Genomic DNA, 27,500 nt, shown 5'->3' on the forward strand with positions numbered 1-27,500 from the left:
TTGCATTTATCATTTTAAAAATGACTTAAACTAGTGAAAACAGCCGATCTATAAGCACACAACGCCTCGTTGTGTGCTTGTAGATCTGCTGTTTTCACTACTTTTGTGCGACGGCCTTGTATGATGAAGCAAACGTATAACATTTGAAACCTGGAGATACGAGGTTTCCACCCGACAACGACAATATAGTATTTCTATAGTCATGTGATCAAGACAGATGTCAGATATGTCATATTCCAACCTAATTGGCTAACATCAGCTTCCAAAGTTTGCAGGAACAAAATGCCTCGTACATCATGAACAGCTTGCGATTCCCATTACATTTTGCACTCACATTCCCACGAGGTCAAGGAACAAATGCCACCCATTTTCACATTGGCCTGTTATAGCGCCACCAGCAGGTCGACTTTTGCTAAACGCATTTTTGGAACGAAACGCCCCAAATCATGAATACATCGTCCGATTGCTGTGAAAAGGCCGAAGAAGACATGGCACCCTTTCCAAATCGGCCTGTTATAGCGCCACCAGGAGGCCACAATAACATACCTGACCTGTGCTCGGAATAGCACTCCTTTTACAGTAGTTCATCCTCTCCTCCATCTAAATGGTAAATGGTGCATTTATATAGCGGCTTTATCCAAGGCGCTTTACAGTGTGAATTACATTCATTCACCCATTCACACACACACACACACACACACACACACACTCATACTACACAGATGGCAGAGGAAACCATGCAAGGCACCAACCTGCTCACCGGGAGCAACTATAGGGGTTCAGAGTCTTGCCCAAGGACACTTCGACAAGCAGACAGGAGGAGCCGGGATTTGAACCGCCAACCTGCTCTACCTCCTGAGCTACAGCCTATCATTGTACCTCTCACTCACTCTCACTCTTTTGCTTACTCCTTTTTTCTATCCTGTTTTGCTAAACCCACCCCTCTCTCAAGTGTTTCTATTGTCTGACCTCTCTCCCTCTCTCTCCCTCTCTCTCTCTGAACTCTACCTCTCCTCTCTGTCCTTTCTTTCACCTCTTGTCCTCCGCTCGCCGTGGCTCTATCGTTCTTTCTTCCTCCTGCACCCTGGTTGGCCTTTAGCTAACCCCGCTCTCTCCTCCAGCCTGTTCACTTTCTCCTTCCTGTCACAGTTCATGCACTTCCTGTACCCTGACACACACACACACACACACACACTTAAGAGTCTCCCATCTCATGGTGTTGGCCCAGTCGTAACCCCCACAGGCCTCCACACACACGTTGTTCAACTAACCCAGTCGCGTCCCAGTCAACACCCCACCCATGTCGCTTTCACTTCCACTCACACACAAACACATAAACCAGACATGCACGCACACGCAAACACACACCCTGAAGCAGGTCAGTTGGAGAGAAGCCAGGCATACAGCCTGGGGTCTCATTTTTCTCACACACACACACACACACACACACACACACACACACACACACACACACACACACACACACACACACACACACACACACACACACACACACACACACACACACACACACACACACACACACACACCTTTTCCAAATGTTTCACGTATGTCTTCGCATCAGTCTCCCTCTCTAAGACAGATTGTTAAAACACAATCTTGACAGATTTGAAGAGCCCTAGCATCCCTACAAGCTGTGAGCATGTAGATCGGCTATTTTATGACTACACAAACTAAGTATCGTCAGAGCGCACTAGTACTGCGTTCGGCTGCGTATGTAGGTAGGTACGTAGGTAGGTACAGTAGGTAGGTAGCCAGCCGATATTAAGCCAATCACGGAACAGCATTTCTGGCAACGTCATCATTAACAGCCAACGAGGGACCAGCATTCCTGGTGATGTCAACAGAGTTTAGTATATCCTGGTAATGTCATCATTACCAGTCAGTCAATGAAGCGTGATTATGGATCCCACTGGGAAAGATGGATAACCACGCCCCGGACTCATTTTTGAAGCTTGTGATTGGCTGAACCGGACGTAGGGAGCACTCCGTTGTAGTCACTTGGACCGCGCGAGGTGCACCAAAACCCAATTATCATTGCGTTTATCGTGCGCTTGCCCAGGCCATAAATAGAACGATTGCATTCACCACGGCTTCGCGGGCACTCGCGCCTGCGGCACTCGGGCGCGAAGAGCAGGACCAAGGTCCGCTGGCCTTCGCGCCGCTTGCAATGTTGTGGACAATAACTGTGAAAACGAGCGCTCTATGCCGTTTCCATCCATCTTTCCCAGTGGGATCCATAATCAGGCGTCAATGAATGAGGCCAGCAGGGCGCACCTCATGGCGTGCTCTGCGGGCACACAAGTAGGCCATGCATGGCCTTCTGGTGCACAAGACGCAAGTTGGCAGTTGCAGTTCTAGTCGTGTGCTCGCCGAAAGAGAGCACACATATGTTATCTTCATTATTTAGTTATTATCAAGTTCTCCTAAAAAATGACGTAATCTATAGGTCAAGTTCTCCTCAAAATGACGTAAGACGCTGCCTTTGTACCGACAGTGCAAAGGCAGGGCCCATGGCCAATGAGGTGCAGCCAAAGGGTAGATCTTTGTGCCCATACATGGTGTTACATGCGAGCCCACACTGTTTCGTAGGAACAGTATTTCTTGTTATGACTGTTTCTCTCTCTCTGTGTTACAGCGACTACGCTCAAGTCATTTTCCTCCTACCCACCGATCGAACCTACCAGGTTTTTACGGACTGGCACAGCCAGGGAGCCTAGAAAGAGCCGTAGGCACTTTACCACGTGATCATTGGTCTGAAGGACAGCCAATGGGATGCTTTTCCCACACTCTAACGCAAGGGTCTTCAACAGGGGGTCCGGAACCCCTAGGGGGTCCTCAGAGTTACTACAGGGGGTCCTCCAAATCTTTGTGTGATAGCCAAGAAAAAAAAAGGAAAATCTCCTTTTTAGACAGATTCTTGAGGAGATTCTGAGAACCTTAGCCAAAAATAGCAGATCTACAAGCTCACAGATGCGAGGCGTTGTGAGCTTGTAGATCGGCTATTTTCGTACAACACTATAACTTTATTGATCCCACAGAGAAAATGTAATTGGCATGGCATTAGAGCAGCTATGCCGCATAGGATAGATACAGCCGAAATAGAACACTTGGGAAAAGAATCCCCTGCACAGAAAGTAGCTCATACAATGTCTATGGTGGATTTTTATGAAACTAAAACTTTGCAGATAGAAAGAGGATAATTCAAGCTTTCAGCACAGCCACAATGTTGGTGAGTTTAACTTTGTTTAATACAATCAGAAAGGACATTTCTCTTTGGATGTATGGGCTGTCAATGGCAGAGATTAGTTTTTTTGCCACTCAGTAGGTGTTCCCACATAACTTCCATGAACAGTGATGTCACGCGCATACCATCTATTTCCACGCGGGTGAAAATGCTAACCTGCCGACGCTGGTGAATGTTAACCACTATACCTAAACCTAACCCAAACCCAAACCTCAGTAACCCTGATGCTGGTGAGTAGCTGACCTGCCGACGCCCGTAGTCTAAATAATGGGACGTAGACATAGCGAGATTTCCCCACTAGCGTCATGTCCAGGGGATGTACACAAGCTGCCTCACGCTACAGAAACAGGAAATAGGCTCCTGCCCAGCGGGTCATAACGGCTCAGCAAGGCTTACTGTAGTACAAACGAGCTGCTAAGGGTTCCTGTGATGGACAGGCACAGTGAGCCAACCGGTGAAGAGGACCCACACAGTGATGTTACTGAAGCAACCCAGTGTGTGCTCCGTTATGAGGGGTGAAAACATTTCAGTTAGGAGAGGAGAGGAGAGGAGAGGAGAGGAGAGGAGAGGAGAGGAGAGGAGAGGAGTGGAGAGGAGAAAAAAGGAAGAAGAAGTTGGGTAGAAAAGAAGAAAAAAGAAGGCAGGATTGCAGAGGAGAGAACAGTAGAATACAGTATAGTAGCACCCATTATCCTGGGGCGGAACATTTGCCAAAGAGATTTGGTAGAGAGTGAAGAAAATACTGTATCAAGTACGTATATTATAGGCCTAGGTACGTTTTACCAATAGAGGGTTTAAATGGTACCTGGATATGCAGCTCGGCAAATAAAAGGTGAATTGATCCCCAGTGCATAACGGAGAACGATATCGCAATGAATTAAAACTCCACGATACGATTATCGTGAGTGTGTGTTTTTTTTTTTTTTTTTATCACGATAAACGATAATATGGCTTATCGTCCCATCCCTAGATAGGAGAGAGGAAGGAGGAGAGATGGAAAGAAGAGACAGTGGAGGAGGTGGGTTTATCTCACCAGTACAGTGTAGATGTGCAGACAGTGATAGACTGGAGAGAAGTCTACTATCTCCTGAGCTCCTGGGACCTGGAGAGAGAGAGAGAGAGAGAGAGAGAGAGAGAGAGAGAGAGAGAGAGAGAGAGAGAGAGAGAGAGATATCTATTTAAACACACCACACACAAACACCTGACAATAAACCAATGCAACAAATGCCATGTCATTTCCATCAACAACTGCTCAAACCAACAGCTTCCTTACTCACTACATGTACACAAATATACAGTGCAAAGTAACTGTGAGATGTGAGGGCCGCAAAGCGGCCCAAACTTCTAGTACATATGATATCTAATGTTTGTTTGTTTTTTTGGATTCAGAAGACATTTGTAGAATTGTCTTAAGAAAACCTAAACCAACAGACAGAGCGGAGGGTCAGCATCACAGTGACCAAGAGGCGGTGACCCCTCGCTGCCATGCCGTTGTTTGTTCCAGCCAAGGTCTGGCTGCGCCCAGAGCAGGTTGTGTCAAGGTTCCAGGAAGTCAAATAAAACCCCAGCAGCGTCCCCGAGAGTCCTGTGTGCCAGTGGCCCGTAAAAGGTGACAAGTTCACATCTATTCAAGTTATTTAATCGTTCTCTCTCCTTTGCGTTCGCTCGGCGATGTCCCTGATGTGCGAGCGACAACAACAATGGCCCGAGGAAGAAGAAACGTGTGCATCTGGTCCGGTCGGGGGGGTTCAGGGTCGGTCAGGACTCCATTGTTTTGTTGTTTTTCGTGTACAGAGTCAATAATATTCACACGTACAAAAGTCAAACTGGACACACCCTCATTGTTTTCTGCGGTGGTGGCTCTCGAAGTGGTGCCCAGGGACCCCTCCCAGGGGTCCTGACAAAAAGAGGAACACCTCAATTTCACTATTATTTCACCTGCTAGAAGTTTATCCCCGATGAGAGAACATATAGGAATGATGTCGGTGCTCGGGTGGCGCTGTGGTAACCGCACACGGAGGCTGGGGGTTCCCAAACTTTCCTGGCTGTGATACCCCACAATGATCCAATTTGAACTGGGGACCCCCCATAATGATGTTGTTTGAACTGGGGACCCCCCATAATGATCTTGTTTGAACTGGGGACCCCCCATAATGATGTTGTTTGAACTGGGGACCCCCCATAATGATGTTGTTTGAACTGGGGACCCCTCATAATGATCTTGTTTGAACTGGGGACCCCCCATAAAGATCTTGTTTGAACTGGGGACCCCCCATAAAGATCTTGTTTGAACTGGGGACCCCCCATAATGATGTTGTTTGAACTGGGGACCCCCACCCTGACAAGCACTCGTAATTTTAGGCATTACATTCAGTTTGACTTGGTTCCATGCACGGATACATTTTGTGAAATTAGCCGATCTGTAAGCACACAACGCCTTGCACTGCTATTTTCACAATGTTTGCCTTTTTCTTATGTAATATTTGACAATTTGGTATTAAAAAGGTCTTCAGAATTGTGCACATACCCTGTATACACTTATACTGTATGTTGGTCTGTTTACTGTTGAGTTAGAAAACAGTGTGTGTGTGCCGTGTGTGCGTGCGTGCGTGCGTGCGTGCGTGCGTGCGTGCGTGCGTGCGTGCGTGCGCGTGCGTGCCCTCACCTCTTCCTCCTCCTCATCCTCTACATCCAGAATTCCAGAGTCCTGTTCTGTCATTGGACTGCCGGCCTGTCCGTCACTCTCCATCCAGCCCTTCCTGCCACGGCGGCCAATCACGGCCCTCTGCTGCATGGCCACCGAACTGTCCAGTGATCGCTGGTGCTGTGCCTGCAACACACACACACGCACGCACACACACACACACACACACACACACACACACACACACACACACACACACACACACACACACACACACACACACACACACACACACACACACACACACACACACACACACACACACACACACACACACACACACACACACACACACACACACACACACACACACACACACACACACAGTTGAAGCCCCAATTCCTCAGTACGTAACCAAACTAGAAAGATGCAATTTGAAATTGCGAGTTTGTGCGCACTTCTGTGATTATGTGTGTTTGTGTGTGTCTGGTTGAGTGTTGAACCCCACAGCACCCTTGTTTTGCAGAGAACAAAAATAGCAGATCTACAAAAGCAGTCCAAGTACAGATTCAAGTAAGCAGGCTATTCAAGTATAGTTTTTGATTGATTGAATACTTTATTGACAGTTTACTACCAGTAAGACTCCCTAATCGGGAGATAAGCGACCGTTGGTCGCTTATCTCCACAAATATCACAGCCTCCACCTCTCACGTCATACGGGCAGCCATAGTTACACCTGGAATGTTGAATCTCCATATATGGAGATAACCTACCCATCACACAAAGTCTGACCTCACCAGCCCATACCTGGGCATGGACGACTTATATCTCCATATACGGAGATGGCCATATATGGAGATACGATGACATCACAGAGTCCACAGCTGATGATGTGGCGTGATGTCATACAATACACAAACAAGCCCTATATAAAGGGGCAATTCTCACCAGGGAAGAGAGCATTCCCCACTAGCTGAGTATCTTAACTTTTTCGCCGCCGTTGACAGTCCTCACCGTCATTGAAAGGGTTAATACCATGGCGCCGTTGACGGTGAGGACTGTGAATCTTACTGTATATACAGTAAAGATATTATTACTTACTTAATGTCGCTCCGGTCCCGCTCGCATCGGTAATGTCGGCGATTTGTTTACAACGCACGTTGGGCGTGCACGCGAAGTGAAGCTCCTCAATGTTAAGTCAATGGAGAGGCCCATAAAGAAACTTCATTTAAACAAAATAGCCATTTTGAGACATTTTGCAGCAGATCTAAATGTAAACAAGGCACAAGGCAGGGCGCAGCCATCTTCATCTTCTTGTCGCACACTGTCATGTGACTAGATGACGTAATCGTTGCCGTCAAGTGATAATCCAAAAAAACAAAAACAACCCCCTTCCGGCCCTTCAAAATAATAGCGGCGGCCGACGGAGGAAACGACGTGGCGCCGAGGCACCAAGCAACCTTCAGATTAAGAGGCAGTAGATGTGTTAAGATGGTTGGATGTGATGATAAGCCACAAATAGGCCAAAAGTTTGTTTTACCAATTATCAAGACATACGGGCAGTTGACAGTTTGCCATTGTTACTCATTGAAGTTGAATCTCCATCTGAATCCCTTTTATGCCCATATATGGAGATCCCTGCTCTGAGTATCTGACATCACTAATCCCTTTTATGCCCATATATGGAGATCCCTGCTCTGAGTATCTGACATCACTAATCCCTTTTATGCCCATATACAGTATGGAGATCCCTAACAGAATCCATTTTATGCCCATATATGGAGATACCTGCTCTGAGTATCTGACATCACTGTGATGTCACCTGTTTATTCCTAAATATGGAGATCCCTGCTCTGAGTATCTGACATCACTGCGATCTCACCTGTGATGTCACAGTGACACATCACCTCAGTATCTGTGATGTCACAGTGACACATCACCTCAGTATCAGGCGTTACACGTATACATTGAGCAGGGCAAAGGTGTGACGTGTGTGACGGACGGACGGACGGACGGACGGACGGACGGACGGCCGGTGGAGGTTTTCATACTAAACTGCGACCTTACGGTCGCAATTATGCTAAAATGACAACACAAAAGGCCCGAGGGCTTGTTTCCATTGTGGTCCCATGTATTCAATTCATCAAGACACATAAAGACATACAACAACACTATACAAGAGATCATCAATACTAGGAGCAGTAAAATTAAATGTACAGAAAAACAGTGGGGGTCGTTTATTTAGGCGAGCTAGAACAGTGGTTCCCAACCTTTTCAGGCCGCGACCCCCAAAACAATCATATTTTAACTGGGGGCCCCCCACCCTGATGAGCACTAAGAGTTGAGGCATTACATTTTGTATAACACGGTTCTATTGTGAAAATAGCAGAGCTACATGCTCAAATGCCGTTGTGAGCATATATATTTACAATTTACAATTTAGGCATTTAGCAGACGCTCTTAATCCAGAGCGACTTGCAATCGGCTATTTTTGCAGTTTCTGCCTCTAATATTTGACAATTCGGTCAATGTTTAATTTGTCGATTTAGAGGTATTAACTCTCCTACTGCCAGATTATTTATTTATTTATTGGGTCTGGTGCCATCAAAAAGCGGCTTACCTTTGCGACGTTATAGTAGATAGACAGACAGACAGACATTTTTTTATTTTTTTTTATTTTTTTTGATTGTGCAATAGTGCACTTTGGTCTGCCAGGCAGCAGAGGGCGGCCTCATGCGAGAATGAATGTGAATTGTCCTGCTATGTGTTGCCGTACATTCAGAGCAGTCACTGGCTACAGAGCCTCCGGGCCAGAGGAAATCAACAAGGAAGTGAATTGTTCTCCGTTGATCTAACGCATAATGGATTTTTTACACCATCACAGCGGAAAATGTGTTTACAGTAAACGGCCGCGCGACCCCTCATCAGCTTACAGTCATCAGACGAACGAACCGAACGAGCGCCGTATTGGCATCGAGGTTCTGTAAAAAATGGGGCGAGCGTTATCGTTCAAAGCGTGGGGAGAGTTAAAAAGTCCTTAAATTGTCACTTTAGAAATGTGCAGATATTCTCTATATACTTAACCTTTATGTTGGTTTGTTTACAGTTGAGTGAGAAAACAATGTTTCACATTAAGTTAATCATCTGGGGAACCCCCCCAAAATAATGTGGGGACCCCCGTGGGGGTCCTGACCCACAGGTTGAGAACCACTGATCTAGAGCACATAGAGACACTATACTGTATGTACCGAGTGGTCCTCTGACATTGACCTACAGCAAATTTGTTAAACACATTTTAAATTAGGGCATTAACAACTTTAGATTTTTGCAAGTCGACTCGACTCGACACACACGACCCCCCAGTTATTTTGGGGGGTCCCCAGATGATCTGTGAAACATTGTTTTCTCAGTCAACTGTAAACAAACCAACATAAAGCTTAAGTGTATAGAGGGTATCTTCACATTTCTTAAGTGACAATTTAAGGCCTCTAAAATGGCAAATTAAGCATTGTCCAAATAAAAAAACATTGTATATAGAGGCAGAAAATGTGAAAATAGCCGATCTACATGTGAGCATGTAGATCTGCTATTTTCACAATAGAACGTTTTTCTTCGACTTTCGACTTTCTCTGGTGGGAGTAGACTTGTGTAATGAAGTCGACTGAGTTGACTTGTCGACTTTTTCGTTAATGCCCTATTTTAAATAGGCATTTTTTGTAGTTTTGTGGAAAATGCTGCCTATCGTCCCATAAAGAGTGCAAAAGACTGCCGTTGCAAAGTGACAAACACAACCCCCTCCAGCTGTACATGCCTTCTTAAACTGCTTTTATTATGTTTCACTTTGGAAATGTAAACGTACGTTTTCTCATGCCACTAACGGCTCCTTTGAATTGAACCGACTTCTGTGGAGGGTTAGGGGAAAATAAATGAATAAAAATAAACTGGTCGAGTTCAGTCTCCTTTCCTTCAGATCTAAGCTGAAACATACAGGCCAGGGGCGTCACAAGTGGGGGGGGAAGTGGGAATGATCTAGGGCCCAAGGTGGAGGTGCCCTAATTATTTTATACTTTAGCAATTGAAAAATAGCAGATATACAAGCTCACAGCACGGCACCGAGTGCCGCGCTGCGAGCTTGTGGATCTGCTATTTTTGAAAAGTCGTGAAAAGGTGTGCAAATCTAAGAATATATGTATTATTTTTAAGCGTTTTTTTTAATTTTGCTTCTGGGGGGTCCCTGGAACTCAATATTTTGAGATGGGGGTCCGTGGCCAAATACATATTATTTTGAGGGTCCTTCACACGAAAAGGTTTGAGCACAAAATATGATGCATCCTTGAACCCAGGGCCCAGAATTTGGTGTGACACCCCTGGTCCAGACTCGTGAGAGAGGGAGAAAAGACAGATCTGAACAGAGAAAACACACAGGCGAAGAGAGACAGACTCCATCATTCTCAGTATCAGAGGTGAAGCCCTGAACGCAGAGATGGAAAGAATACATGTACAGCTCATACAAAAAGCTAGCCCCTTTTCCACTGACATGGCCCAACACCACACCACACCACACTAGTGTAGACCTGGGTAGAGTGGTGTGAAAGTGGTACTAAACGTGCTACTAAAAAAGTATCCACTCCAGAGTAGGTCTGAGCTAGGCCAAACAGGGCTAAACACGTCATAATGACTGATCACTCACTGACTTTTCATTTAGACCACCAGGATATTGTTGTAATACATGATAATAGATGTTATTGTGTTATAATCACTGTTATAATCTATTATAGTGTATTATAATTATCATAGTAATAACTTATAATAATTTATAGTGTATCATAATCACAGTTATAATCCATTATAGTGTATTATAATAAGGATAGTTGTAATCACAGTTAAAGGGATATTTCACTTTAAAAAAAAACTTTTGGTAATTTTATCGTTTAATCAGGCTTTTATGAACACCCTGAACATTTTTTTTAATTTGCTTGATTCAATATTTAGATATTTGATGTAAATGTTACCAGGCCCTCCAGGCCCAGGGCCTCTCCCCACACACACCCATTGTAACTTCAAACTTCATTTTAACCATGATAGATTCATTAAAAACACCCATTATTTTTTTCTGGTGACTCATACTACCCTCCTGATATGTGAGCAGGCAGTTTTTTCAATAACATTTTTCATTTATTTTTAATAGTTCTTTTTTGTTTTTCATTTTCCCAAATAATTATTAAAAATAAATGAAGAAAGTTATCGAAAAAACACGGCCTGTTCACGTATTAGGAGGGTAAAATGAGTCACCAGAAAAAAATGGGTGTTTTTAGTGAATCTATCATAGTTAAAATGAAGTTTGAATTTACAATGGGTGTGTGTGTGGAGAAAGGCCCATAAGCTGCTTCCCTGTTGAAAGTGGAATATCCCTTTAAATGGGTCAATTTGTTTCTTACCGATAGGGGTACTTTTGTGTAATGGAAATGTAGATATGTTTATGTGATGTGGTGTGATGTGATGCTAAAGCTGCAGGCGAAAAGGGGCATTTTTGTCTAATTTGTTTGTCCGTCTGCCTTTCACTCAGTTTTGCCAAGTTAAGTACAAACGGAGCATCCTCCATTTTGAAAGGAATGCCGTATGCAAATGAGGTTTATAACATCGAAGTGACTGGAGGAGAGGCGAGGGCACGGAAATAATTTTGAGCTGGAGGGCGCAAAGATAAACACAAATATAAACAAGTCCATTTTTTCGGGGGAACTTAAGTGTACCGTGATGCTCCGGGCTTTGCGGGAGACAGAGAGGAGGAGGATTGTGATAAGTCGGCCTCCCCAGTTAAACAGAAACAGCAGGGACGTGGTCAGGAGTAACAGACATACTCCTATTAGAACCCAGTTAGAATACCATGCAGAAAACCACCATTATCATTTCAGGTTGGAACGAGACTCGGCAGCAAGTGGACTTAGTGAGCGCTGCTTCCTGGAACACATCTGGCTTTGTCCGGTGAAAAACCAATGGGAAAACACGTAAAAACAAATCTCTGGGCTTAAAGAGGCGGTGCCATAGTTTTGTACTTTTTTCTGTTTTTCATGTGTCTAGGAGGTTGACAGTACTTCATTAGACCCCCTGGTGTGGTTGTTATGAGCAATTATGTATTCCCTTTGTATTTGGGGTTTCTTCCTGGAGGCTGACAACTTGTGGGTCAAAAGTGCTGATCCAAAAACACAGATAAAATCATATAATCATCCCCTCCCCTTTTACAATTCACCCAACACTGTGGGTGTGGCTAGCTTCAGCTGGGTCACCACCCACCATGACAACCAGGCTGGTGGGTGTGGCCACATAAAAACCTAATTTTAACTCTTTCTGTACACTTCTTTGGAGAAAATCTTCCTTTTAGTATAATCATAATACCTGATAAGGATGTTTTTTGGGGGGCGGGGGGTTCATGGCACTTCATCTTTAAGTTAACTGAAGCATGGCTACAATGTCCGGCTTACGTCTGCCTCAAAGTTGGATAAGCTTTGCGAGACAGGCTGTGATTGGCTAGTGGGACGCTTGATGAAATTAACATATAAATACAGTAGATAAACTGCCGTACATGTGGCTTTTATGGTACATACATATGTCGCATATACTGTATACTGCATATAGGGCTTTGTTTGGGAGCGACAACGCCTGCATTCTGGCTTTCTCCAGGGTTCCCAAACATTTTTACCAATTAATTTCCAAAACTTTTCCCAAAACGTTTCCAGAATATTTAACCCAATTTCCAGGACTATATAACAATAATTCAGCTCAATAACAAGTCGCTTACTCCTACACGCAATGCCCAAAGACAGGTAGTGTATGACAGTGGTTCTCAACCTTTTCAGGCTGTGACCCCCGAAATAATCATATTTTAACTGGGGACTCGGCACCCTGACGAGCACTAAGAGTTGAGGAATTTTGTATAACACGTTTCTATTGTGAAAATAGCAGATCTACATGCTCACAACGCCTCGCGTTGCAAGGCGTTGTGAGCATGTAGATCAGCTATTTTCACAATTTCTGCGTCTAATATTTGACAATTTGGCTAATGTTTAATTTGTCATTTCAGAGGTATTAACAAAATCAATAACCAAAGACAATGCATAGCTATTTTTTTCCAGGACCTTCCAGGACCCTTGATCAATTCCAAAACTTTTCCAGTACTGGAATTTCTTTTCTTCTAATTTCAAAATATTTCCAAGAATTTCATGACCGTGGGAACCCTGTTTCTCATGTGAACACAGACACAGACAGAAAGACCAACAAATGCTTCAGCTGTAGTCAAATCATTGTCCTGGGGGTCGTGTAGCAGAAAGTGGTCTCTGCTGCCAGCTTTGGTTGCAGGGCGCTCGCGTGCGTGAGACGACCGCGAAGGCAACAGTTTTGTGTGAGCGTGCAGGGCTTGGCACTCTCTTCTGCCGGTCAGGATCGTGCCCGCACCCTCCCGTCCTTACCTGCCCACCCGCCCGCCTCTCATTGAAAATGAATTACTAGGCGTGTCAGTCACTTTCTGTGTGAAAAGACCTAAACGGCAGCCTAAAAAAACAAAACAATGGAACACACAAAAAAAAAAGATCGCTCTCACACACAAGACAAAACCATTGCTGGCCATGCTCTGGAGCTCTGGAGAGCTTTAAGCCCTGAGTTCCCACGGCTGGCACTACCACACCACACCACACACACACACACACGCCTCAGGACTCCATGTTATTTAGTTCGACCAGAGGAAATAAGAAGAACGCCTTCCTTTGGCAGATCCAAGCGGGGAGCGCCGCGCTCTGCCAACGAACAACGCCCCGGTTCGGTGGCGCGTTTCAACTCCGCCGCCGCCGTCGCTCGCGTCCGCCCGCTTCCTGTGTGCGGGGCAAGCCCTCAGGCACGTAACGGGACGCCTAAAAAGCCAACCGAACGGACGGACGCACGTCAATGGTGATGTCACCCGCGTGTTGACATCTCGATCGATGTTGCTCTCGCTACCTAGGCTGAGAAAGGTAATGAGGAAAACTGGTGTTCACGTGTGTGTGTGTGTGTGTGTGTACTGTATGTGCTTGTGTGTGTGTGTGTGTGTGTGTGTGTGTGTGTGTGTGTGTGTGTTCATGTGCGCCCGGAAGAACACAATATTAGCGAGGCTGAAGAATACAATGCCATCTTTGATCTGCTGCCCACACACAGGACTAAATAATGAGTCATATAAAACAATAACAGACACCATGGAGATCCACATCTAATTACACTCTCTCTCTTTCACACGCACGCGCACACACACACACACACACACACACACACACACACACACACACACACACACACACACACACACACACACACACACACACACACACACACACACACACACACACACACACACACACACACACACACACACACACACACCTCTATTGCGTGAAAGGCATTACAATGTAAGTGATCTAATGATCTACTATATAAAAAAAACATCAACGCAATCTCTCTCTCCCCCTGACCACTTGTAAGGAACAGAGGATCCGGTGCGAAGCTCATCATAATCACGATGTCAAGACGGTTCTAAATGCATCTGGAGGCCTGGCTTACATCACAACTGTTCATCTCTTTCACCCTCTATCCCTCTCAGGGACGTGCTGGGCCCCTGATTCAGCCCGGGAAAAAGAGTTGGAGAGGCCCTCATTGCCCGCTACTGCCCTGCTACTCAAAGATTTGCCATTTCAGATCATGACAAGTGACAAGCCAGTGGGCCAATTACTGTACATTTCGTCGTTGTCGGGTGGACACCTTGTATGTCCAAAACCGTTTGTTTTGTATTTATCATTTTAAAAATGATTTAAACTAGTGAAAACAGCCGATCTACAAGCACACAACGCCTCGCGGTGCGAGGCTTTGTGTGCTTGTAGATCTGCTGTTTTCACTACTTTTGTGCAACAGCCTTGTATGATGAAGCAGGGCTTTACTTTGCGAAAAAATCTATACATTTGAAACTTGGAGATACGAGGTTTCAGTGACGATTTACTTTGTTGGCCGCCCAGCCCCCAAAATGGAACGAAGGCCGACATTTTATTTTTTTCCTAAAGGCTGGCCTGGACCGGCCGGGAATGAACCGGCCGTTCGGGAGTTGTCCCGCTTTTCCCAATGGCCAGGATGTCCCTGATCCATCTCTATCCCCTACTCCCCCTCTCTGCAGTGTTCTGTCACAATAAACTAAAAACTAAAAACAAAAACAATCTTTAAAGGTCCCATATGGTGAAAATGTGTTTCCCTGTGTCTTGCATTGTTTTGCACTCAGAGGGCTGATAAAACACTGTGAAACTGTGAAATATGTGTACTTGTAGTTCAGCTACGCAAAGAAATACTCCTTTTTCGTTTCCTTTTTCCCCTTTACAAGCCATTAAAAAGAAAAAAGGTTTACCTTGAATTCTCTGTGAGCTTGTGTGTACAGCATTGGTTCCTAAACTTGTTAGCCTGTGACCCAAAAGAGAACAGCGGAACACAAACTAGAGAAAGCCCTACACATTCGTTTCCTAATTCATGGAATTTCTTTAATGTTTTAGTTTTCCTACATTTTGTTTTCAATTATTATTTCAAAACATTTTCATGAATAAATAAGATAAAAATCAATGGACCCATATATATTTTATTTTTCCTTGACCCACAAAAGGGTCCCGACCCAGTGTTTGGGAACCAGTATTGCAGAGCCACTATTTTTGCAGCATAGCCATATACATCGTCACTGTCGGAGAGAAACCTTGTATCTCCAAGTTTCAAATGTGTATAGTTTTTCGTAAACTAAAGCCCTGCTTCATAATACAAGTCGCACAAAAGTAGTGAAAACAGCGGATCTACAAGCACACAACGCCTCACAGTGCGAGGCGTTGTGTGCTTGTAGGTCGGCTGTTTTCACTAGTTAAGTTCATTTTTTTTAAATGATAAAAACGAACAATTTTGGACATACAAGGTATTCACCGGACAACGACGATATATATATTTGCCTAATGTTTGCCTATTATGACATCCTGAGAATAAGGACGCTGGGGTTGGTGAGGTTGATAGAACTGTGGCTGCATGGGAACGCCTGTGCAACTTGAAACTCAATTAAAGCTGAAGGGAAAATTGGAGCCATCCAACGTTGGCATAAAACGAGCAGTAAATGAGACATTAGGGCCAATATGTGTCCATCTAATTGTTGCTAGCCTAGCTGCGTTTGGCTACAGAGGAGCGCTGGTTGTCAAGGAGAGATTGTGTGTTTTTTCGGTTCCTAAATCTTGCCGGTTTGTGGTGGACGGTGTGTGTGTGCGTTGGATTTTTGGGATGGGACGATACACGATATTATCGTTTATCGTGATGAAAAAACACTCACGATAATCATATTGTGGAGTTTTAATTTATTGTGATATCGTCCTCCATCGTGCACTGGGATCAATTCACCTTTTATTTGCCGAGCTGCATATCTGGTGCCACTTAAACCCTCTGTAATCGGTAAAAGGTACTTGTAATACATGTACTTGATAGTCTTTTTTTTCATTCTCTGTCAAATGTCTTTGCCAAAAAATAGCCGATCTACAAGCTCACAACAGCTATTTTTTGGCAAATGTTCCACCCCAGGATAATGTATTTCGATTATCGCGATAAGATCGTAAATATTGTGAAAAATCTTTTGTCACAATAATCGTGAAACGAAAATGTCATATCGTCCGATCCCTAGTGTGTGTGTGTGTATAATATACTATATAATAATAACGTGTTTAAGAACCACTACTACAGTTCCATCTAAAAGAATATATATATTACGTAAAAAAGCACTGGAGATGCCATAGAACCCCAAATCATAAATAACTGCGGAAAACTTCCCACTGGACTTCAAGCAACTCTAATTTCAGAATCAAGGTTGGTATTTTTTTCTATTATAAATCCTTGTTCTGAGTGGTCTTGTGTAATATTGTCATATTTTGAAATATGGACTTTTGATATTTGGTATGACAAAATGTTAACAAAAAAGATTAGGAATAATTCGCTGCATGTGCAATGTATCTAGAATATATGAAAGTTTCAATTTACCTTCACACAATATTCAAATGTTCTTTCGACGGATCTGTATATTTTGAACATTGGTTTAGAACGGTCGTTCTCAAAAATCGCAGATACCCAGAGTTCAAAGATGTTTAATCGTTTAGAATGTTTAACCCAAATCTTCTCTCCCGGGGGTCCCTGCCTGGGACAAAACATTCTCAGATGGGCCATCCTTCCGCGGCCGATTACAAGTCCTTCCGGGGGTCCTTTGCACTAAAACGTTTGAGAACTACCGATTTAGAAGGCATGTTGTAGAATGAATAAGGGTTTAACCCGTTTAGACTGGCAATGCATCTTTGTTTGCTTAGATTTTCACCACTTTAACCATTATTTTATACCATAGATCTGCTATATTTGAGAAAAAAAAAAAAAAGAGAACATTTATTTTGTGCAAGTCTTTGTGCAAATGTTTTGCAATACCCGATTCTATAAATGTCTTCTAAATCCTTCTTCTGTATCAGTGGTTCTCAAACTTTTTCATGTCAAGGACCCCCAAAATTACATGCATTTGGCCACGGACCCCCATCTCAAAATATACTGTTCCAGGGATCCCCAGAAGCAAATATTAGAGTCAACATTTTTCAAAAACTATTGAAAAATAGCAGATCTACAAGCTTGCAGCGATGCACCGAGTGCCGCGCTGCGAGCTTGTAGATCTGCTATTTTTCAATAGTTAAAGCATAAAATAATTGTCAAAGTGGTTCCAGGTCTAAATGTACTAAAAGAAGCCATTACGACCACAGGAAGGAAGACATGAACATGGTTTGAACTGACATTGCTTTAAGGAGAGCGAGGTGAGATTGAAGTGGTGAGAAGCAGCCATGTCTGAGGTGTTATCATCACAGAACGGTCTGCTCGTCCACCGCACCACATCTGTACCCAGGGGTGTCACACCGAAATCTGGGCCCTGGGTACGAGGATTAACTGCGGGCCCCCCATGAATGTTCTTCATAGGGGGAGGGGGTTTAACCCATTTAGACTGGGAACACATTATTACATTATTTTGTGATTTAACTATTGAAAAATAGCAGATCTACAAGCTCACAGCGCGGCACAGAGTGTCCGCGCTGCAAGCTTGTAGATCTGCTATTTTTGAAGAATCGTGAAAATGTCATAGGTTTTTTGAAAATCTTATGTTTCTGTGTCAGTGGTGCTCAAACCTTTTCATGTGAAGGACCCCCAAAATGATATTTGGCCAAAGAACCCCATCTAAAAATACTTGGTTCCAGGGATCCCCCAAGAAGCAAAATTTGAGTCACAAATGTTCGCTTAAAAAATACATATTCAAATATTTGCACAAATATTTGCACACATTTTCACGACTTTTCAAAAACAGCAGATCTACAAGTTTGCAGCACGGCACTCGGTGTCGCGCTGTGAGCTTGTTTATCTGCTATTTTTCAATAGACAGAGTATAAAATAATTAAGGCCCCTCCACCTTGGGCCCTAGTAACTCAGTTCCTCTTTTCCCCCCCTTGTGACGCCCCTGTCTGTACCTCCTTGTTGGAACTCTGTCACCGAGTGCGTCTTGTGGTTTCTAGCATGCGTACACACACACACGTGCGCGCACACACACACACAAACCCGCCTCAGGCTCGATCGGGACAAAAAGACGACAGCAACAAAGAGTAGGGGGGGGGGGGGCATCATAACTAGATGAAAGCGCATTTTCTTCATTCTTTTGTGCGATGTTGTTTTGACCAGCGAACTTCCGTCAGCTCGTACGTCAACCGTTACGTCAAATATAGTTCAAACCAAGTGTTTCAACTTATCCCCACCGTCACTCCTCCAACAGCTGCATAGTTGTGTGTGTGTGTGTGTGTGTGTGTGTGTGTGTGTGTGTGTGTGTGTGTGTGTGTGTGTGTGTGTGTGTGTGTGTGTGTGTGTGTGTGTGTGTGCGCGCGCGCACATATGTGTGTGTGTGTGTGTGTGTGTGTGTGTGTGTGCGCGCGCATATGTGTGTGTGTGTGTGTGTGTGTGTGTGTGTGTGTGTGTGTGTGTGTGTGATTACGTGCATGGTATGAGCCCTTTGAGATTCCTTTGAGCCATTTGTGAAGAGGTGCCCCCCCCCACCACAATTAATTCCCAACAAACCCATGCTCTAACACAGTAGTTAATTAAACGTTGGCCAAACTGTCAAATATCAGAGGCAGAAATTGTGAAAATACTTCACAATAGAACCGTGTTACGCAAAAAGCCTCAACTCTTAGCGCTCGTACAGTAGGATAAAATATGATTATTTTGGGGGCCGCAGCTTGATAAGGTTGAGAACCACTGCCTCTCCATCTCTCTGGTTATGCAGTGTTTCTCAGGCTCTCTCTCTCTCTCTCTCTCTCTCTCTCTCTCTCCCCCTCTCTTTCTTTCTGGGCATTCAGTGTTTCCACTGCTGCGCTGCCGCAACGCTGTGCCACGCTAACTATGCGCGGGGCGGCCGGGGCCTCGGCCCACTTCAAGGGGATCCGGCCCCCGTCCCTCTGTGTAGCCGCGGTGCCAGGCCGACGACTGACGAAAATCACAAGTGAAAAGAGTAAAGCTTGTGGTGCTCAGCGCGCTGACAGGCGGCTCTGACAGTTACCGTCCGTCTGTCTGTCTGTCTGTCTCCCTGACGGACGCACCGCGTTCTGTTGTGGTCGAATCGCGCTGACTCGCGCAAAAGAGAATAATGTCCTCCCCGTAATCGTTTTTTTTTTTTTAAACCCATTTAGGCCTAGAATTATTTTACGCTTTAACTATTGCAAAATAGCAGATATACAAGCTCACAGCGCAGCACCAAGTGCCGCGCTGCAAGCTTGGAGATCTATTTTTGAAAAATCGTGATTTCTTTTATGCAAGTCTTTGAATATTTATATTTTTAAAGCGAACTCAAATATTTGCTTCTAGGGGGTCCCTGGAACAACATATTTTGAGATGGGGGTCCGCAGCCAAATACATGTAATCTTGGGGGTCCTTGAAATGTTGAGAACCACTGATTTAGAAGAAGGATTTAGAAGACATTTTTTAGAATCGGGTCAAAAATATTCTCAACTCAAACGTTCAGGATTTTTTCAAAATATCGTTTATAGCTAAAGCATAAAATAACGTTTAAAGTGGTTCAAATCTAAAGCGACACAGATTTGGGCGTTTAGGTCTAAAGGGGTTAAGGAGGCTGGGATTTGTTTTTTTTTTTCTTGTTTTTAATCAAAAGGGGTGAGAGAGATTTGTCAAGGCTACGAGCTGAGAGACGGCGCGATATTTGCGGTCGAAACGGCGACGGCGTCGCTGCCAAGTGACTCACAGTGTGAGAAACACTTCAACAGCTAAGAGACGGCCTTTTTTTCTTCCACCAGAGCATGCAAAAGAAGTGAAGGCGTCGTGTGCACACTGACTGAACAGTGACAATCAGGCCTGGAATTTCGTCATTTTAGGGGCAAGGCCACTTGGCCTTTTGGGTTGTCCATTTTTTGAGGGCACAAATAAAACAAGATTTTAGTCCATTGAAATAATTAATTGAATGTAAGGGTTAAGGAGGATTTTAAATGTAATATGTAGATTATCTACTGTGAAATAAATACAATGGTATTTACAATCTGATCCATAATCGGCCCTGCACAAATCAAATATAGGCCACTGGTTTGGTTTAAACATGGGGCCTCAACAAAAGGCTGGTGTCTACATGACAAGAAAAAGACACTGGTGTCTACATATTGACAAGAGAGACAGAGGAGAAAGTGGTACAGTCAGCTGGACTCTGGCATTAAGGCCACTGCGGCCTCAGGGCATGCAATTTTTTGGAGGGGCACAAGGCCAAACTGAGGGGCAATGACGGCCATGGCCTTCATGGCCTCCATGAAATTCCTGTCCTGGTGACAATCGTTTTCTACCACATCTACTGTATTTTGTTTTGTTTTTTGAACACCGCTAGCCGACCTGAGCCAACGTACTGTATGATGTACTACGCTTGAGCAAAAATATATAACGCAACGCATAGCTTAAACGTATCATCGATTTCCAACATAACCTTTGAGTATGTGTTGTGTGTCTGAAAGGCAGAGGAGGTCGCGCCGACTAGAGCCGACAACAGCTTTATCGTCCCATCATAGGTTTACGGGCGTAGAGAAGACGGTGAAATTGCTGTATTCGTGCACGCTCCATCATTTAGCAGTATATGCCATGAGAAGAGAGAGGATAGAGATAAAGTGAGAGCAGAAGAGAAAAGACAAAGAAACGCAGGGTAGATCATGTAGCTGTGTACAGGTGCATGGTTCTCAAGGTGCACTTCAAATAGACCAGTTTGTGTTGAGTCCACTTCAAGTCAAACCACAGCAGTTAAATTCTACATACAGTATATTGGACATTATTTTTCATGACCGACAACTACGGGCAATGAATGATCTAGTCGGTATGATTAGCCAAAAGTTTAATGTCATTTTCATATATTTGTTTAATATATGCTTCATCTTAGTTAGGGAACAGTAGCTGCTGTGAGTTAAAGCATTAACAGGCCTTTTGATTTCAGCCTTACCCTACTCGTGGCACATTCTACAGGACAGTAGGGCTGTCACGATTATGACATTTTATATGACGATTCATTTTCTCTCAAATAATTGCGATTAACGATTTAATTGTGTATTTGTCGTGGACAATTACATTTCTGTTTGGCTTTTAGGCTTTGAAGTTGCACATGGTAGATATGACACATAAGCTAAATATACAAAGAAATTACTTGACCAATTTGACAACGTTATACTTAAAAAAGAACATTGATAGTGGAAATAGCCGATCTACAAGCTCGCGATGCGACGCGTTGTGAGCTTGTAGATCTGCTATTTCCACTATTTTTGACATGGAAACGATTATTGCGACCGCAGGTCGCACTTACTACAGAAAGCTCCACCAGGTGTCCGTGCGTCAGTCAGTCCGTCCGTCACACGTCAGACGTCACACTTTTGCCCTGCTCATATCTCCGCAACCGTTGCGGACCCCCAAGGACCCCCGGAGTTCCAGGGACCCCCAGGTCTCTGGGGGACCCCCAGGTGTAAAAAAAATACCAAATGTGCAAAAATGACCAAATGACCACCCCCACGGGGCTGCTCACGGGGAATTCCCGGGGACCACCCACTCCTGCTACTCCAGAACGGATGCAAAAGTGGTGGCGCCCCCAGTGGAGGACCCCCTCCACTGCAGCTCACATAAAATGCCCTAACTCGGCCTAGGAGCGTCCGGGAGAGCCGGGGCCGGTACCTATTCGTCCGCCAAGGCAACGCGGAGACCCCACCTCTCATTTCTCACATGGCCCTCTTCTAGCGAGACCTACGGTCGCTTATCTCCCGATTAGGGAGTCTTACTGGTGAAAAATAATCACGATTATGTCAAATAATCACGATTAGACGATTATGTAATAATTGTGACAGCCCTACAGGACAGTGGTTCTAAAAGTAGAGCTTCTCAGTCTCAGGGCGTCTTGAAATGGTTCTAAATGGACCCCTACACGTCCTTAAGTCTCTAAGAGTGCGCAAATGGAACCAAATGGACCATTTGTGCACTCACAGAGGTCTTAAGTGTTTTAACGGTTTGTGAACCGCTGCTGTAAGCCACGGCCATGAGCATTTCAGAGGTTTGCTAGATCTGGCACAGATTTATTTCCCCTTAACCCATTTAGGCCCGGGTACGCATTATTACTAGTGATGAGACGATTTGAAAATTTCATATCACGATTATTGTGACAAAAGAAATTGCGATTAACGATTATCATTACGATAATCAAAATCCATTATACTGGGGATCAGATCTGGGGATACAGATCTACAAGCTCACGACGCGTCACAACGTGTCGCGTTGTGAGCTTGTAGATCAGCTATTTTTTGGCAAATACATTTTATAGAGACTGAAAAAAAAGACTGTATCAAGTATGTATAGACGTAATCAAGTACGTAAGTACCTTTTGCTAATTATAGAGGGTTTAAGTGGTACCGGATATGCAGCTCGGCAAATAAAAGGTGAATTGTCCCAGTGCATGACGGAGGACGATATGACGATGAATTACATCTCCACGATATGATTATCGTGAGTGTTTTTTTTAATCACGATAAACGATAATATCGCGTATCGTCCCATCCCTACTGCTATTCTTTTTTTGAAAAATCATGAAAAGTTGTGCACGTCTTTGGATATTTTGACCCGAATCTACAAGTGTCTTCTGAATCCTTCTAAGGTTTTTTGAAAAAACTATGCTCAAACTTTTTCACGTTAACTCATCGGGTGCCCACGAGGTGTCTACACGCCAATCTCTTTGATGTCTCTGGAGGCCCAGCCGCAGTGCCCACGACGTGTTTGACGCGTTTTACTGTACTGTAGTTACTGTACATTGCTACCGCAATGAAGGATCTACCACGGTGATCAAACACCAACCATAATGGGAAAAACACTACATTTCCCAAAATGCAGCGCGGTACACGTGACCAGCATGTGCCGTCTCCCTCCAGCCACTCACAAGCTTCTGTTCCTACTCTATCGTCCCTCTATGTATCCGAGTACGTATCATGACGAGTACTAGTATTTTCCCGTGCGGAGTCTCGGCGGAGAAACGTAACATAGCGGATTCTTCTCCTATTCTAGATTTTTCAATCATCATGTTCAATGCGCGGTCCTTTCTACCTACCGTGACACAAACGCTGTGGCCCAGGTTTAGTAAAACGTGGTCCTGACTGAAAGAAAACATTATCGTAAAAAGAAACAGGATATCCTGGGATTACATTTACTCGGATCATGGATACTATTTTCCCAGTAACGCAGAGGTACGTAACATGGCGGATTCCTCTCCTTTTTCAATCACCATATTCAAAACGCGAACCTTTCTACCGCCCGTGACACACGCTGTGGCGTGTGTGTCACGTAAAAAGCTGTCCTGACTGAAAGAAAAGATCATCGTGAAAATAAACTGTAGATACTTGGATTACATTTACTCAACGTATTACGGATACTTTTTCTACGACGTGAAGGTACGTAAATGACGTGTTGCCATGGAGACGGTGGGCCCCTGCGAGGGTAACCCTTGAATCACCGTGGGCACCCGATGTGTTAAGGACCCCCAAAATGATATGCATTTGGCCGCGGACCCCAATCTCAAAGATTTTATTTCCAGGGACGCCCCCAGAAGCAAAATTTGAGTTACAAATGTTCGCTTTAAAGATTCAGAGATTTGCAAACATTTTCTTGACTTTTCAAAAATAGCAGATCTACAAGCTCGCAGTAGCTTGTAGATCTGCTATTTTTTCCAATTAGTTTAAGCATTGAATAATTCTGGGCCTAAATAAGTTAAAAAATATTTAGGTCATTCCATAGCAGGATGATCAGTCTTAGAGAGAGTGGATGCTGTGCTCGTAAGTGACGATTATGAACCATGAAGTTTAGGTAATACGGGGGTGGGGTGGGGGGGGGAGGCGGGGTTGAAATGTAACTCTGGAGTTCACTACAAAGTGCCATGGTTGACTTTCTGGCATCAGCACAGTGAGGCCAGACATAATGGGATTCTATAGCACTGAACTGTGGAGCACCATTTGGCACGAGCATGCACACTGACTGACACATATAGGCGCACACAGACGCGCACGCACACACGCACACACACACACACACACACAGGAGAGCGCGCACATGCACAAGCACACACACACACACACACACACATCTATTTTGGTTTATCCTTGTGATGGTTCAATACACCGAACCAGCAGGAGCCCTCCGCCACCCTCAGTGTGTGTGTGTGTGTGTGTGTGTGTGTGTGTGTGTGTGTGTGTGTGTGTGTGTGTGTGTGTGTGTGTGTGTGTGTGTGTGTGTGTGTGTGTGTTCAGTAACTAGATACAGGTAATCAATCTTCTTCCACTTCACAGACCGAGGAATCTGTTTCCTATTAGAGTGTGTGTGTGTGTGTGTGTGTGTGTGTGTGTGTGTGTGTGTGTGTGTGTGTGTGTGTGTGTGTGTGTGTGTGCATGCGCTGAACGGGGGAACTCCTGAAATGGCAGCAGGAGCCCTGATCCCTGCATCTCCTACCGAACGCCCAGAGGCAGGGAGAGAGAGAGAGAGAGAGAGAGAGAGAGAGAGAGAGAGAGAGAGAGAGGGCAAGATGAAGGGGGGGCGGGGACGCAGGGAGAAGAACAGATGAAGAGAGAAAGAGAGAGAGATGGAGAGACAGAGAGACACATGAGAGTATATAGCTGTTTATGTGTTGATGACATGTATTAATGTGCAATATTTGATCCTATGTTGATGAATTGAATACGTGTGATCACAAAGGAAACTGGAAATGCACTCTGTCGAGGTGCCAACTTGCTGCTTGTGCACAAGTAATACACGTGCACCAGCAGAGCGCGCCATGGGGTGCGCTCTGCTCTGATCACCATTGGCATCACCAGGAATTCTGGTCCCTCATTGGCTGTTAATGATGACGTTGCCGTAGATCCCTGATTGGGCTGCGGGCTTAAACAAATAATTACACCGACATACATACCCAGCGGATCGCAGTACTTGCGCGCAAGTAACTAGAAAGATGCAATTCTGGGTAAATTGCGAGTGTGGTTGGCGTGGTTTTCATGAGCCAATGAGAAAAACAGCATAAAGGTGACGTGTGGAACTTTTTTAGGGAAACTTTTAAACAATGAAGAAGCTGCATAAAGTGTAACGTCACGAGAATGCTGCTTCCTCATTGGCTAAAAGTTCCTCCATAAACTGGGAACAATAACAATGGTGTGCTTCGCAATAGGCAACCACACTAACAAGTCCACAGGACTTTTTCTGTGTAATCATTTTAGCCTTAAAGGAGTAGTTCACCCCCAAAATGATTTTTTTTCCTATTTATTACTCATGATGATTACTCATGCCATGGAGACTTGAGTTCAATAATATTTGTTTGTATTTATCGCATTCCTAAGAAAATAATTTGATTACTATAAATGTACCCCCTTGATTCCGGATGCATTTGGGTCCCCATTAGGAATCAATGGGGTACATTTACTAAAATCTAATTATTGCCTAAAAATATTATTGAACTCAAGTCTCCATGGCATGAGTAATCAATAGAAAAAAAGTCATTTTGGGAGTAAACTACTCCTTTAATGTTTGACTGATCCACATGCTGTTTACATTTCTGACTAATAAAGTATTCTACCAAAGAAAAGTGAGAGACAGACCAAGACTGACTGACAGACGAAGAGCAGACGTTAAAGGAGTAGTTCACCACCAAAAATATTCTATAAATTACTCACACTATGGAGAATTTAGTTCAATAATATTTGTTTTGTTTTTTGTCACTTTCCTAAGACAAAATAGTATAACAATAAATGTACTACAATCGATTCCGGATGGGGACCCAAATGCATTTGGGTCCCCATCCGGAATCAACGGGGGGTAAATTTACTATAATCACATTTTTGTCTTAGGAATGCGATGAATACAAAAAGATATTATCGAACTCAAGTCTCCATGGCGTGAGTAATCAATAGAAACGTTTTCATTTTGGGGGTGAACTACTTACTCCTTTAACTCATTGCATGCCAGGCCCGATAGTCCCGAGATTATTTCAATGTCTTTCCCTGCCAGGCCCGATAGTCCCGAGAATTTCCGCCATTTTGGAAAAAAAAAAAAAAAAAAAGTCAAAAAAATTTTTTTTTCAAAAAAAATTTCTGACCCCAAAAAATGTAGTAGGCATGATAGAAATCGCGAAATTGCATGTTTAACCCCCATAGCAACCCCATCTATCAAACATGGCAGCCATCTTTGTTTACATTTTAGGAAAACATAATGGCTTCTATCTCATGAATGCCTGAACGGATTTCCATTCGGATTTTTTTGTTTGAAAGCTGTGAGCAATGTGGACACACGTGGTGCATTATCTAGGCATGGGTGTGCATGATCCGTGCACTATGAATTACATGGAAGTCTATGGAGACCAGAGGCACCGTAGAGTACGAAGGTATGTTAAAATGGCGGGGAATGTGTTAATGGTATCTGTGAATGGGCTCCATGCTTGGTCCACTCCTTTTTCTTCTCCGAAGAAAGAGAATGAGATGCTATTTCAGGCGAAGAGATTTGGTGTTGAGGACCAAATCTCTTCACCTGAAATAGCATCTCATTCTCTAAAACGTGAGCTCGCGTGGTGTGAGCTTATAGATCTGCTATATTCGCCAAATGTTCACGTCTAGAATAGAGACGCAAATTAAGGGTCCGTGTGGTTATTGATATCCAGCACACTGGGGCATTAACGAAAAAGTCAACAAGTCGACTGAGTCGACTTCATTACACAAGTTGACTCCCACCAGAGAAAGTCGGAAGTTGAAAAACAAATCCTTTTGTATTTTTTTTCTATCATTATTTTTGCTCCATGTGTGCGTCTGTACAGCATTCAAACAGTAGCATTGCTTATTGTCAAGGACGGAATGATCCAATATTACAATGTTACATTACATTTGGTATAACATGGTTCTATCGCGAGGCGTTGTGAGCATGTAGATCTGCTATTTTCACAATTTCGGCCTCTATATATTTGAC

General features: G+C 44.1%; 1 protein-coding gene across 1 annotated transcript in view; it reads right to left on the reverse strand.

Annotated features, from left to right (window-relative positions):
- Positions 1-27,500, reverse strand: part of exoc6b (exocyst complex component 6B) — a 204,457-nt gene that overhangs the window by 121,938 nt on the left and 55,019 nt on the right. Inside the window, exons 7-8 of the mRNA XM_080741978.1 lie at positions 5,934-6,098; positions 4,302-4,370 (exon numbers count right to left, since the gene is read on the reverse strand). Coding sequence (XP_080598104.1) covers positions 4,302-4,370; positions 5,934-6,098 — 234 coding nt within the window. The remainder of the gene's footprint in view (positions 1-4,301; positions 4,371-5,933; positions 6,099-27,500) is intronic.

Source organism: Nannobrachium achirus (genome assembly GCF_963921795.1).
Source record: "Nannobrachium achirus genome assembly, chromosome: 14".
NCBI lineage: Eukaryota > Metazoa > Chordata > Actinopteri > Myctophiformes > Myctophidae > Nannobrachium > Nannobrachium achirus.